This window comes from Aristolochia californica, unplaced genomic scaffold (genome assembly GCF_029961685.1).
Source record: "Aristolochia californica isolate CCGP_79_NKW_82.1479 unplaced genomic scaffold, dmAriCali1.0.hap1 SCAF_3, whole genome shotgun sequence".
NCBI lineage: Eukaryota > Viridiplantae > Streptophyta > Magnoliopsida > Piperales > Aristolochiaceae > Aristolochia > Aristolochia californica.
Window position 1 is genome coordinate 26,831,796 of NW_027181992.1, and position 15,763 is coordinate 26,847,558.

General features: G+C 37.0%; 1 protein-coding gene across 1 annotated transcript; it reads right to left on the reverse strand.

The window, feature by feature from the left end:
- Positions 1-7,502: 7,502 nt before the first annotated feature.
- LOC137959486 (3-ketoacyl-CoA thiolase 5, peroxisomal-like) lies at positions 7,503-8,453 on the reverse strand. Its single transcript, XM_068806850.1, has one exon. The coding sequence runs from the start codon at positions 8,451-8,453 to the stop codon at positions 7,503-7,505; it is 951 nt and encodes a 316-aa protein (XP_068662951.1).
- Between the last annotated feature and the right edge of the window lie 7,310 nt (positions 8,454-15,763).

Genomic DNA, 15,763 nt, shown 5'->3' on the forward strand with positions numbered 1-15,763 from the left:
TAGTTCAGATTGTTGTTTGGTTGCTTAACCGTGTGGTGGGTTGCTATAGGGAGTCATGTTGGCAGTGTAGGATTCTCACCCAACAAAAAATTATTAATTTTTAGCGAAAACTTTCTGCCAACAGGGGGAACTAGTGGAGGTTTTTGGATACTACAATCTCTCTGGCTGAGGTGTTACATTGCAGCGATTACACCACTTGGGTCGTTTAGTGGATTGACGCGGATGCCACAGATGCTACTTAGGGAAATATGGTGATGTTTTGGCACGTATCCCTACCTTCGAGCATGAGAACAAGTTCTTTCTCCAGGAGGGGTGTAATGTTATGAACTAAATAATAGGCCGAATCATGCAGAGGTGCAATGGCTGAATAATTTAGTATTAAGTTAATTTTTTTCTTTCTATTTACTTTTACTTCATTTTTATTTCAATTGATGAGTTATTATGTTGTAGGGGCATTATTGTAATTCTATCTCTTGAACCCTTTTAGCATAAACCCTACTTAAAGGGTGAAAGGAATGAGAAAAAGGAAGTTTTGATTTAGAGTAAACAAGGGTTTTGAGTTCTCCTAAACGAGCTCAGGAGTGTGCATTCTCCTTAACGAACCTAGGGTTTTCAAGCTTCCCTTCAGCTTTATTCTTCTGTTCTCTTCTTCTGCCCTACGAATCAATGTGTTAGATCATGGAACTTATCAATGACTATCACCAATGATGATTATGAACCCTTATAGAGGATGAAAACTCTGATGACATCCCCTCCATTTTATCATGCATCTTCAACTACTACTACTGCCACCACTACCTTAGGTATGATTTCTACCACTTCCTCCTCTTCATCCTGGATCATCGACTCAAGGGCCTCCGAGCATCTTATAGTAATAAGAATCTATTACATTCCATGTATCCATGTCTACCAAACAAGTTTGTTATTATAATCATCTAATCCCACACCAAAGTTCTTGGGAAATGATCCTCCTCTATTACAACATCATTTTCGCATATTGATGTCTTATTTGTCCATCAATTCCCTTTAAATTTATTTTTTTAGCTAGTTAACAAAATGGTTTAATTTCTTCATCACCTTCTCATCTTCTTCTTGTGTTTTCCAAGATCTAACAATGAATCAGATGATTGGAGGAGGTTGTGAATAAGGGGGGGCTTTATTACTTAAACTTGCTTCCAATCACTATCCTTTCCACTTCTCAGCCAAAGGCAAGATTATAGCACAACCGGTTTGGCCATCCATCAGTAGTATCACTTCAGCACTTATTTCCATCTTTGAAAACTTTATCAAATTTAAATTGTGAAGTCTATTAATTGAGCAAAAACTAGAGGACAACATATTCTTCTCGAACTGAACTTAAATGTGTTGCTCTTTTTTCATTAATTCATTCAGATGTATGGGGACCCTTAAGTGTCACAAACATATCTCAAGTTTAGTACTTTGTCACTTTTTTTAATGACTTCACTCGAGTCACATTGCTATTTCTATTCAAAGAATGGTCTTCCATATTTAAGTCTTTTCATGCGATGGTGTCTACTCAGTTTGGAAATCAAATACAAGTGTTTCTGTCTGATAATGCCCAAGAGTACCTATCTAGTAAATTTCAATCCTTTCGTCATAATAATAACATTATCCATCAAACATCTTGTGCCTACACCCCTCAACTAAATGGCATAGCTGAACAAAAAAACCGACATCTCCTCAAGGTAGCCCAAGGCCTACTCTACTCTATGAAGGTGCCTTACTTTTACTGGCCTCATGCCATTCTTACAGGATGCTTTCATATTAATATGGTACCATCTTTAGAATTTAGCCATAAATCCCCATACTCATTGTTATTTCCAATCGAAGACTCCTCCCTTCCTTTGAAAATCTTTGGTTGCACATGCTCTGTTCATGTCACATCACCTCAGAAGAGTAAGCATGAGCCTAAGTTTCTTAAGTGTATTTTTTTGGGTTACTCTTGTACCCAAAAAAGTTATGTAGATTATAATCCTTGTTTTCATCAGTTAATTGTTACTAGGGATGTCACCATTTTTTAGGACACATCTTTTTATTCTTCAAAAGATGTTGCTCTGAGTCTTTCAACAGTTCAGGTTGCTCTGAAGCCTGTTGTGCCACTTGATACGGGTCTACTACCGCCCCCCTAAAATCTCTACCGACACCACACCTATGGAGTTTACAGATCCCTTCAAGGTAAGCTCCTCTTCCCCTTTTTTATTTGGCCAACAATTTGATAATTGGTCCATAACTCTACAAAAGGAGCCTCAGACTTTCACTAGGCCATCCACTTCTCATCCTCTATCCAATTTTGTTTCTCATCATTGATTATCTTCTTAATGCTAACAATTTCTTGCATCTATTTCTTCCATCTTTTTTCCATAGTCATATCAAAAGGCTATGAGACATCCAGGATGGAAGGCAGCCTTAGAAGAAGAAATGCATGCCTTATATGAAAGTCAAACTTGGGTCCTAATTCATCTTCCTCCCAACAACAAACCTATAAATGGGTTTTCACCATCAAGCATTATCCGGATGGTTTTGTTGGTCTCCTCAAAGCCCGACTCATTGCCAAGGGGTACACACAATGTTATGGAGTAGATTACGAGGAAACATTCTCCCAGTGGCTAAATTAAACTTGGTACGCTTCTTATTATCTCTAGCCGCTAATTCGTCTTGGTTGGTATATCAATTAGATGTAAAAAAATTCTTCATTAATAGGAATATTAAAGAAGAGATATATATACATCAACCTCCTAGTTTTGTGGTTGAGGGGGAGTCTGTATGCAAATTGAGGAAGTCTTTATATGGGATTAAACAGTCTCCTCAGGCTTGGTTTGACAAATTTAGCCAAGCAATGTTGCAGTTTAGATTCAGCCGGTGCTCAATAGATCATTTTTTCTTTGTCAAAAATACCTTAAAGGGAAAAGTACTACTAGCAGTTTATGTGGATGATATCGTCTTAACTGGCAGTAATGCAGACAACATCAAAGAAGGCAAAGAGAATATATGTAAAGAATTTAAAACAAAGAATCTTGGACTTCTAAAATATTTTTTTGGCTACTGAGGTATTCCAGTCAAAGTATGAGATTGTATCATCTCAAAGAAAGTATGTTTTAGATCTACTAGAGGACACATGGATGATAGGGTATCAACTAGTAGACACCCCTATGGATGCCAACACAAAGCTATATGCAAGCTCTAGAGAAGATGTTGATATAGGTAAATCAGAGGCTTGTGGGAAATCTCATTTACCTCACAGTGATCATGTTGTGGACTCAATAGCACACCGAGTCACACAGCGAAGGAGGCAACAACAACTCACTCAATAGGATTTATTTCTTATATTACTTTGAGTAGGATTTATTTCTTATATTGTTTTAAGTAGGATTTATTTCTAATTACTTTTATATGTAGGGGCATTATGGGGAATTATTGTAACCCTAACCCTAAAAAACTCTATGACGTGCTCTATTTAAGAGAAAGGAATGAATGAAATAGGTAAGCTTTGAGATTTTAGAATAACCTAGTGTAAACAGGCTGAGATCACCTCTTGATCTCGAGTTTAGGGTTTACTCCAAAAATCCAACCTATCCTTCACCCTCCATTATCATCTAAACTCGTCCATCTTCATCCTTCATCATCCATACTAGGAAGATGAGCTTCTTGCCCCTTTTCCGAGCCCAAAGAGAAGGTTTGTCCTCCTTCTCGGTAGCAGCAGCAAGAGAGACCTCAATTCCTCCCTTAGCGAGTAGAAAAGTGAGGATCTTCATCCTCAGACCTTGAGCAGTCCTGGTGCAACGTGAGAACTGATTATAGTAGCAAAGTAGAGGTAATAATCTATTCCAAACTCGTGTTTCAAGTTAATTCAGAAAGAAAGATTGCAATCTTAGCTAGAGCAGCAACAAAGAGGGCCAAACCCTCTTTGTCATGATCAAGAAAAGAGAGTAGCTTGCTCTAGAAAGCTCAGCGTTGTTGTGGGGTATCCTACCTTCACAACAACTCGTTAAGACCATCAAAAGAGGAGCTTTTCTCTTGGCCGAGCACTGGTCAAAGAGAAAGACACATATACAGACCCTTGACGTGAAGTGAGCTTAAATTCTGAGTGTTGGAGTCTCAAGTTCCATGCCATGTTACTCGATCCAGACCAGATATATCATATGCAGTAAGTGTGGTGAGTCAATATATGCACAAACCACTACTTACCCATTGGCAAGCCTTGGAGAGGAGACTGGGATATTTAAAAGGAGCTCCAGGGAAAAGGCTTCTCTATAAGAATCATGGCCCCTTCAACATAGAAGGTTTTTCAGATGCAAGTTGGGTTGGATCACCTAATGGAAGTCCGCTTCACGGTATTGTACCTTAGTTGGAGGTAACCTGGTTATATGGAGAAGCAAAAAGCAGAAAGTTGTTGCGAGGTCTAGTGCAAAAGCAAGAGTACAAAGCTATGGCCCACACAGTTAGTGAGCTTATATACATCAGATCCCTTATTACTGAATTGGGATTCTATAAAGAAGATTTTATGGAATTATATTGCTACATCTAGATGGCTATTTATATCACCTCAAATCATGTCTTCCATGAGAGGACAAAACACATTGAGGTAGACTACCATTTTATATGGGAGAAATTTCAGGCTAGTATTTTATTTCTCAAACTTGTTTCATCACAAGGGCATGTGGCAGACATTCTTATAAAACTAGTCACATTCAAGATTTTAATCACTATATGCGGCAAGCTGGGTATCTACGATATTTTCTCTCACCTAGCTTGAGGGGGACTGTTGGAGGACATCTCGAAGTGGCATTAATGTAATTACTTTCCCCACATCAAGGAGGAGGCAAAGAAGGTAATTTAAAGGTCTTCTCATAAGGATGGCAAAAGGTTGTAATTATCTAAGAAGATGTATGTCTTTTCCTTGTCAAAGCTTATAGCCCTAACGGTATTTTAGTCATTGTAAACTTCTTTCCACAACTATAAATAGAGGCTCAAGGAATGGGGTAGATCATTAAGTCTCCCCTCTCCTCTATCAAATTCATTTTTATAATTGTCTCATCTCCCAAACTCTCTCTCTCCATCTCTCTAGACAAGTTTTCTCTTCTTTCTCTCTTCTCCTTTCTTCTCCTCCTTTTCTTCCTCTCCTCTTTCACTACCTTGGTCATGGACCTTGTCATGGGATCCTAAATTCAATAGGTAGATGTGCAAGACATATAGCTGAAATAAGGTCCTCTTTCTACTTTTCCTATGTAGCAATATCAAGAGCATATGGTTGTGCAACTTTCCATTCCTATAGAGCCTTTGAATTTAGCAAAATACTCATGTAGGTTGTCTTTACTCTCTGTGTTGCATATCTTCTAAAAAATATCATAAATCCTTTGAAGACTATCAGGAGTAGAATATGTGTCCCATATTACTTTGGTTGTCTATAGTTGCACCACATTGTTTGCTACATGTTCCTTCATGCTTTTGATCAACTGATTTATAACTAGAGTGTATTCCCTCAACCGCTTGTGATAAGAGGGGTCATCTATATGCAATGGTGGATGAAATATATGTCCAACAACGTCTCTAATAATCAAGAACCATTTTACACATTGGGATAAAGACAAATATTGACTCAACCCTTTAAGTGGAATTGTAGTAATTTGCAAGGGATCTCCATTGCTAAAATCAACATATGTAGAGGAGGAAGTAGAAGAGTTTGAAACTTCATACCTGATGACTCAAAAAAAAATCTGGAAAAAACTGAAATCTTGAAGAGCTTTGTAAGGAAGAAAACAAGATTGAATCAAAGGAACAAATACTTAATACAATGGAATTCAAAAACAATACTAACAACACATTGAATACAGCAATCAAGAAGGAGAATAAACTCAGCCTATAGGCATACAAGTATGGCTTCCATTTTTTTATTCTTTCTTCCAATTTTATAGTTTAAATCAGAAATCTAATTGGCAAACAATCACTGTTAATTAACCAAGTAGAAATGAAATAAACCAGGTATGAAAGTGGTCCTAAACACAATTGAACTATGGACTACTTTCCAAAACAACTCTTCAAACCCTAACTTAGGGTTTCAATGGATTAATTGATCAATTCCTTTTTCAAAAAGACTGAATTCAAGGAGAAATTTCAGGGGATTTTTTAAATTTTATTGAATAATTTTTGACATAAAAATGAAGTAAGCCATGTACTACACAATCAACATGCTTGCATGCAAGTTGCAGCCATTGAACTTGAAGAAAAATGATTTTTTTTTTTTTTGGGGGGGGGAGGGGGGCGGGGGGGATTGTCTAGGTTTGACAATGAAGGAATTTCTAACTTTCAAAGATATAAATTTGATCCCTCATAATCTAAAACATAGAGTGAAACTTGACTGATTAAAGAGAGTCCATGCTGAATTGACTTCAACCACTTCCTTGCATCAAGTTGGCTGAACCTAGTCTTGCTTGAAGGATGATTTCGAGACTCCTTTTCTCTAAACTTGCATGAATTGGTTAACTTCGATTTAAACCATTGAATTCCTGCTCTGATACCTTGTTAAATTCTAGGGTTTAATCCATAGGAACTAGATTTGAGAAGAAGAAGAAGGGGAAGAAGATGGAAGAAAGATGAAGAGGAGAGAGATTGTGGGAGGCACGAGTTGGAGTGAAGATTAGAGTCTAGAGGAGCTCATTGACTCTCCTCATAATCATTGTATTACTTATATAGGTGGGCTTGAATGCCCTGGTGCCTAAGCAAGTCAAAAAATTAATCTCAATTTATAATTAATTGCAACCTATGCCACTCACTCTCATATTTACATTATATACCACTTGAATGATATACTAATTTATAAGGATGATGTTTTTCTGACCTTTGTGAAATTGTCTAAAAAAACTCAAAAAGAACAAGGTCATAGCATTGTAAAAATTCTGAGTGACCATGGAGGAGAATTTTAAAAATTACACTTCGAGGAATATTGCACAAAGCATGGTATAGACCATACATTCTAAACTCCTCGAACTCCAAAAAAATGGTATTTTTGAGAAAAGAAATAGAACCTTAATTGAAATTTCTAGAGTTATGCTTTGTGCATACAACTTGCCATATAGATTTTGAGCTAAAGCTGTAAACATTGCATGTTACTATTAAATTGTGGAGCCTAATCAACGCCCTACTCTGAGTCAGTACGTGGATTGACCTTCTCGATAAACATGCCATGGGGATTGGAAGGGGGACGTAAAACCTCCTCCCGGGTGTGTGTTACGGTCCTTATCTAACACAACGATTCATAGTGAAGAAGAAGAGAAAGATGAGAATCAAACCGAAGGGAAGCTTGAAAACCCTAAGTTCTTTGAGGAGAACGCACACCCCTGAGCTCATTGAGGAGAACTCAAAACCCTTGTTTACTCTAAATCAATGTTTTCCTTTTCTCATTACTCTTACCCTTTAAATAGGGTTCATCCTTACAAGGTTCAAGATAAAATATTACAAAAATGCCTCTGTGGCCTATTAATTCATTAACTATGTGCTCCATTTTTAGACAAAGCATTCATCATACTGCCCATTATCATGTTGACTACAAGCTTCCTTTTAGCTCCATTACCAACCTCCCCCAAATAGAAAGAGTTCTTCCCCAAATAGAAGGCAGGAGTTGTTCCCTCATACAGTGCCTTCCCCATAGCGGAAATTGCAACAGGTGGACCTATGCCCATTACAAAAGGGTCCACACCAACAACAACTAAATTCCTGGATACACCAAGAATTGGTAATGCTTTCTGCTCTGCAACATTTTTCTTCACAAAAATCACAACATTTTTCTCCTCCAGATATTTAGTGTCAATGACAGTTGTAGCCACTGCTGTAGTTGCTGCAGCAGTTTTCTTATGGGAGAAAACAGCAGCTTGGTTTTGCTCCTGCCTAGTGAAACCCCTTGCCACTGCTGCTTTTAAACTCAGGACTGACTCAGTCTCATCATTCTGCATACATAATGTATAAACAATATCCTCTAGGAAGCCCCGATCGCCTCTAAAGTTTGTAGAAGCAACATTGTTATAATTCTGCTGAGAGGACTCACGAAGAGCAATTAGTGCTCTCTGGTGAATTGTTGTAGCAGCAGAAGGGAATTTGGCATTCATAGCCTCGGCAAGTTGAAGCCTTCCCAATGCAATAGAGTGAAAAAATTTCTCTGCACCTCCCATCTCAATTTTCAGCATTGTGGTCTGCACTACCAATGTTGTCAACACTATGTTCTGCACTGCCACTGTTTTCAGGATTGGTTTCTGCACTGCCACAACAACACTGTTGTCTTGGCTGTCTGGCAGCACAATTTTGTAGACAGCAGTTAAAACGACATTTTCTCCATGCAACTCTACCGTGTCATGACCACTTACACATTCATGCATTTTATCCTTTTTCCCATTGCAGCACACATTCTCCTCTTCCACATTGAAGGAACTACTTTCCACCATCACCGCCCTTATCATGTTGGTTCTTGAAGGAAGTCCAGTCGCAGATTGGCCTCCTATTCCTTCATCCTTAGAAAAAGAGGAGTCGGATTATCAGTTTCTATTTGTAACTCATGCCCAAGAGGGAAACCTCCTTTCCTATATAAGTAAGTTGTTCCTTTGCTTTCTACCCTCTCGTTAGAAGCAGAAGCAACTTCAAGAAGTGTCCAATAGTGGAGTTGAAATTCTTGAATCATCAGAAAGCTCACCATCTTCATCCAGTTCAGAATTTTCACCAGTTGTTAAATCCTTTACTATTGTCAAGTTGGAAGTTTCAGAATTCTCATTATCATCTTTTCCCGTATATTGTGCTTCTTTACACACAAAATTCCTAGTTTTTCCAGCAGTAATTGTTCCACCACCAAAAGTTTCAAACCCACAATCCACTGCTAATGTGTTTCTATTGGTCATTAGCTCATTTTCTGCTAAAGTAGTATCAACCTGCATAATACTAGAACAAACACCGCTAGTTCCTTCTCCAGTATTACATGCAAATTATGGCCAAGAGAACCTACATTATTGAGAGTCTCCCTATCTACAAATAATTTCTCAAAATCAGTTGTATCTAGACCTTCCTTACCAAAGACAACCCCTCTACCACATAAGATTTCGTTTGAGACTAGATCAACGGCAGGTAATTCAATAAATACACCACGAGCATCAGCAATGTTCCCACCTTGCACAATCACATTAAAGTCTTGTCTCATTTTTTCAAAGTTAACATATTCCAAGTTCTACTCTTCTGCATTTTTTTTCAGTTTGTATTTTCTGCTATGGTGCCCCATTCTGCACCGTCACAACACCAACAACTTTAAAAATTGGAAGTGTCTCTCCTATCCAACCCAAGTTGGCAACAACAGTAGAACTTTGAAATTTCGTCAGTCTATTCATTCTAACAGTTTCCCCACAATTTCTCACGTTGGCAACCCTCTCATTTCCAAAACTCCCCCCTAGTTGAAGGTTTGCCATGAACAGTGGCTGAGCAGCATACATGGGATCCAGAAAATTAAACACAAAGTTTTCATATTGACTGTTACTGCTGGAGAATTGAAAAAGAACAGAGCACCTGTTCTGTTCTCATCAACCATAATAAAAATTATCACCCATAGTGTTAGACTTGATGTCTAATAATAATAAAATAAACATCATAGAAATAAATATTAAATCCTCCATAATTTTTCTTATCATGAGAGTCATACATATATCATAGAATTAAAATAATAAGAATAAAGATAGCGTACCTTTCATCCTGAAGAATATAAATAGAACTTGAAGTGCACAAGATAATCTTTGATAATTCGTTTACAAGTGATAAACTTGCTCCCGTTCAGCCAGACTGAGTGTGCGAATAGCCTTAGCCTCACTTGTAAGACCATGGAGGAATTTATAGATTTTTAAAGGGTGTGGCACTAATGACTATTCATAAGGACACATCCTCTTAGAAGAGATACATCCTCTCAGGAGAGATACATCCCCTCAAGAGAGACGCATCTCCTTATTCCCAAGGGATGTGTCCACTAAGTTAATGCACCCATTTATTCTACCTCTACAAGGGGATGTGCTGACCATTATTCCCTGTACTGAACATCCAATGACAAAGCATCTAGAAGTGGGCCCCACGCCATATGAATCATGGTAATTTTATTTTATAAACAATATATTTGAAACCATAATTCCAACAAACTCCCACTTGGTTTCAAATCCATTTCAAATTCCGATTTTCAAAAAAACATAAAAAATCAATCTTGACACATAAAATCATACCATGACCATATGCATTACCTTAAACACTTTAATATACATGTGTAGTTAACCCGGGCCTACACAATATATATCTTAGATATCCAAGGCTGGGGAATAAACCAAATCCATACTTGTCAAATTTGCCAATTCAGCGGTCTCCATTCATAGTATACTCAGACCTGAACTCAAGGTAAAGCTCTGTACCAATTCGAGTATTAGCCACTAAGGTAACTGTGCCTAATCAGTACCATAGGCCTGAATAATTTAGACATCCAACCCAACCTTCCTATTGAAACCCTTCCGTATATACATACAAGTATATACCTAATAAAAAAGTTGGACATCAAGGCATCTCACCGTCCATAGCATACTCAATACTTGAGGAGCTCATGGTAAAGCTCTATACCAGCATGAGTATTAGCCGTAAAGGAAACTGTGCCTATGCAGTCCCATTGGCCTGGACAATTTAGAGACTCAACCGTCATTCCCTATTGAGACCCTCACATATACACATACAAGTGCATACCTAATAGAGAAGTTGAATCTCAAGGCATACACTGAGTACTCATATTATCTCACAAAAGCATATGCATTCTTTCAAAATCATTCCATGGAATATAAATTACAATGTGATGACATACATAGTATTACAAGTCATTGAGACCACAATGCATACAAAACAATGTTCTCCCACTAGGTCTCATCAATTATAAACAAATCAAACCCATGTTCCCCATATGGAAAGTGAAACTGGTCACGGGAAGACACTTGGTTAGTGGATCAGCTAAGTTATCTAGAGAAGATATCTTATAAAGAACAACTTCCTCCTTCCTCAGCATGTCTCGTATGTAGTGGTATTTCCCTTCGATATATTTAGCCTTGGAGTGACACTTCGGATCTTTCGTGATAGCAATAGCAGATTCATTATCACAAAAGAGAGGAATAGGTCGCTCCACACAGTCTACCACTAGAAGACTTCGCAAGAATTTGTGAAGATAGACAATCTCCCTTGTAGCTAAGTTCATAGCCACATATTCTGCCTCCTGGTTGATTGCGCGACACAGTTTTGCTTCTTGCTTTTTCAAGAAACGACACCTTCTCCAAACATAAAGATAAAACCAGAAGTAGACTTTCAGGTATCAACACATCCTTGATAATCTGAGTCGGAATAACCAACCAATTCCAACTTGTCCGCTTGATAAGTCAAAGCATATGACTTTGTTCTTTTTAGATAGCGCATTACCCATTTTACCCCTTCCCAGTGAATGAAACCTGGATTAGCCTGAAACCGGCTAAGAAACCCAACAGCATAAGCAAGATCAGGTCTTGTACATATAAGAGCATACATAAAACTCCCCACAGCAAAAGTGTATGGATACTTAGATTCGTCCAACTTATCTTTGAGGCGAGAAGGACAATCCACATGGCTCATCGTTTTAGTGCTATCCTAAGGTACTTTACCTTGTATACAGTTAGACATGTGAAACAGATCCAGAAGAGTGTCGATATACTTCTCTTGAGATAAACTCAATTTTCGCAAAGATCTATCCCGTAGAATTTTAATGCCAAGAATATAAGAAGCTTCCCCAAGGTCTTTCATATCAAATGTCTGAAACAACCATGTCTTTATACCTTGGAGTAACTGAATATCATTCCCGACTAATAAAATATCATCTACGTATAAAGTAAGAAAAGCAATGCGATCTCCCACTGTTTTTATATAAACACAGTGATCTTCTGGATTCTGAGTAAAACTATACGGTGTAATTGCTTTATTGAACTTGATATTCCATAATCTTCAGGCTTGTTTCAAACCGCAAATAGACTTGTCCAACTTACACACTTTTGCTTCAGTTCCAAATCTAACAAATCCACGTGGTTGTTCCATCTAAATCTTCTCATCCAAATTTCCATTTAGAAAAGCGGTTTTAACATCCATTTGGAACAACTCATAGTCATAATATGCTACCAATGCCAGGAGAGCTCGAATAGACTGTATTCTTGCAACAGGAGAGAATGTTTCATCATAATCAATCCCGTATTGTTGAGTAAAGCCCTTGGCAACAAGACGAGCTTTGAATCTTTCAACTTTACCTTCAACATTTCTCTTCCTTGTAAAAATCCACTTGCACTTAATGGGCTTAACCGATGTAGGAGGATCAACAAGTTTCCAAACTTCATTTTTATACATAGAGTCCATCTCTTATTCCATTGCCGACTTCCACTTGTCGGAATCCACATCAAGGAGTGCTTCTTCATAAGTGTCAGGATCAGTAACATCTTTATTCAACCTTGTTCTTTCATAAATTTCTCCAGCATAGGTATAAAAATCTGAAGATGATAAGAGTTGACTAGGTTTTCTTTCTCTAGTCCCTCTTCGAATATCCATTTGGGTGGAATTCTCTATATTAGAAGGAGATTCAAAAGAAGACATTTCAACACATTCTTCCAAGTGAGACTTCATACCTAAATCTTCATCACAATCAAATCTATCCTCAATGAATTTTACATGTCTACTTTCAATAATCACCTTCTCCTTGGGACCATATAACCTATATCCTTTCGAATGTTCAGAGTACCCAACGAATAAATATCTTCGAGTCTTAGCCTTCAATTTGTCCTTAGGATCAAGTTTTAAAACATGAGCAACACATCCCCATACTTTAAAATGGTTAAGACTAGGAGTTTTGCCTGACCATACCTCATAAGGTGTTTTCTCAACTGACTTTGAAGGCACTCTATTTGAGATATAGGTAGTTGTCAATAATGCTTCGCCCCAAAAGGATATTGGAAAATTTTCAAGTGCCATCATAGATCTTACCATCTCTAGTAAGGTTCGATTTCTCCTTTCAGCAATACCATTCTGTTCAGGTGTATAAGGCATGCTAAACATATGGATAATCCTGTTTGACTTGCAAAATTCAGAGAATAACTCCGAACAGTACTCTCCACCTCTGTCGGTGTGCAATGTTTTGATCTTTTTTCCTGTGGCATTTTCTACCTCCAATTTGAAGGTTTTGAAATAATCTAAGACCTCATTTTTTCTATGCAGTAAGTATACTCTTCCATATCTTGAGAAATCATCTATAAATGTGATAAAATATGAATGACTATTACGAGTATTCACATTCATAGGTCCACATATGTCAGAATGAATAATATCCAAAACATGAGAACTTCTTGAGCCTTTGGATGGAAAGGGTATCTTTGTCATTTTCACATATATACAACACTCACAAATAGGAAAATCATTACGTGAATGATTTTTCAATAATCCTTGTATCACAAGTCTTGTAATTCTATCTTGTATCACAAGTCTTGTAATTCTATCCTTTTTTATATGCCCTAGTCGTAAATGCCACAAATACAATTCATTTTCTTTAATATCCGAAGAAGTAGAAACATTGAACACCATATTTCCACTAAGTAGCAATTGATATAGACCAGAATTTTGAAAACCACTCAAAATAACTTTATCATCTTGTAACATAAGAAACTTTCCATTTCTAAAGTAAAATGTAAATCCAAGTTTCTCAAGACAAGATACAGATAATAGACTTCTTCTCATAGAAGGAGCATAAAGACAATCTTCTAAATCAAAAAACTTATTATCAACAAGCTTTAGCCAGTAAGTTCTCACGCCTTCCACAATGGCCTTTTCCTCATTTCCCATGTAAATAAAGCTTGTTTTGTCCTTAATCTTTCTTAGCTCCTTGAAGCCCTATAACTCATTCGATACATGAACAATTGCACAAGAATCAGCCCACCAACTAAAAGGCTTGATATAAATAGTACAAGTTTCAAGAGATAAGGACTCACTGGTGTTCTCCTGTTGCCCTTCTTGCTTGGTTTTCAAAGCCCTACAATACTTCTTTATATGTCCTGGCTTATTACGGAAGAAGCAAACACGTTGATTTGCAGGTACTTCAACCCTTCGTTGATTGACCTTTTTGTCCTTGAAGTTTTGAAATCAAAAGCTCTTTCCCTTCTTCTTAAAATTCTTTTTCTTCGGCTTCAAAACTACGTTAGCACTAGGTGAAGGTTTATCTAACTCAATACTTGGATTGAGTCTTTCGGACTGGTGGTCGATCATATTAACCAAATCAAATATAGTCCATTTTGTCTTGGACAAAGAATAAAAGTCTTGAATATATTTGAGAGATTTGGGTAAAGAGTTGATAATGGTGACCACTTTGGTTTCTTCATCCATTGGTCTACCATGATATTGTAACTCATCTGCCATGGCAAGCATGCATTTACATGTTTTCTCACATCAGCATTTTCTTCCCATTTGGCACGAGTGAACTTTTGCCATAAGTTATTGATGTGTGTAGACGACTTTTTACCATATCTAGCCTCAATCTGGTCGAGAATCTCTTTTGTAGTGGGGACATGAAAATAAGTCATCAAGAGAGTCTCACTTAAAGCCCCAAGAATATGTAACCTAGAAATTTTATTAGCATTATCCCATTCCTTGAATTTTCTAAGGTCCTTCTTATACTGTTTCAGATTATCGGGGTAGTTTATTCGGGAAGGTCTTTGAGGAGGAGTATCCACTTTGATAATCTTATCAAACCTATAGCCTCGTAGCATCAAGTCAACATGTTGTGACCAGTTCACATAATTAGTCCCATCAAGTACATTTTTCTTTAGGGACTCAACAAAATTATGTCCACTACTGGATATTCCTGTCATCCAGAAAATATTTCAATGTTTGGAAGAACATACATAATTATATAATCATTTCAGCCATCTAGTACTCCCATTTACCCTTTGGGGATTCATGAGAGTTACTAGGCAACTCATTCCACCCATGATAAACAACCAACAATATGACAAACCAACAAACAAACAAATAAATTTATTCATACTTACCCTTTGGGGATTCATATGAATTAATTTACAACATACTAATCTAATTATACAATTCGCATTACCCTTTGGGGATTTTTCTAATCGTATAATAAAATTAGTATAACCTATAAAACAAATTATACTCAAAATAAACACACATAAAATTAATTTAATCTATACAAAATGCATTACCCTTTGGGGATTTTGCAAATTATATAATTAAGTTAATTTTCACATAAAAATATATAAATATATAACAAGTCATGCAATAACACAAATTATAAAAATTTCAAATAGCCAAATAAATTCCAAATAACATGGAAATTCTATTCAAAATACAATTCTAGGGAAAATAAACCCTTAAAACACATTTTGGCTCATTATATTAGTAAAACCTACACCAGCAGGCCCATGGACAACAGCCCGCACCAGCAGGCCCGTGCATTGGCAGGCCCGCCTGTGGTGCCAAAACCCAATAAGCCTAAACTAGGCTTATTTTCATTCATTAATAAATAGTTAAAAAATCCAAAAAAATTATGGAAAAATATAGAAACCTAGAATCTATCTCTATGATACTAGCAGAGGCATTAATCACTTGTATTTGTTAGACTTGATGTCTAATAATAATAAAATAAACATCATAGAAATACATATTAAATCCTCCATAATTTTTCTTA

Coding starts and splice junctions, on each gene's coding strand:
- LOC137959486 (XM_068806850.1), bottom strand. CDS start 8,453: ATGGTGGAAAGTAGTTCCTTCAATGTGGAAGAGGAGAATGTGTGCTGC.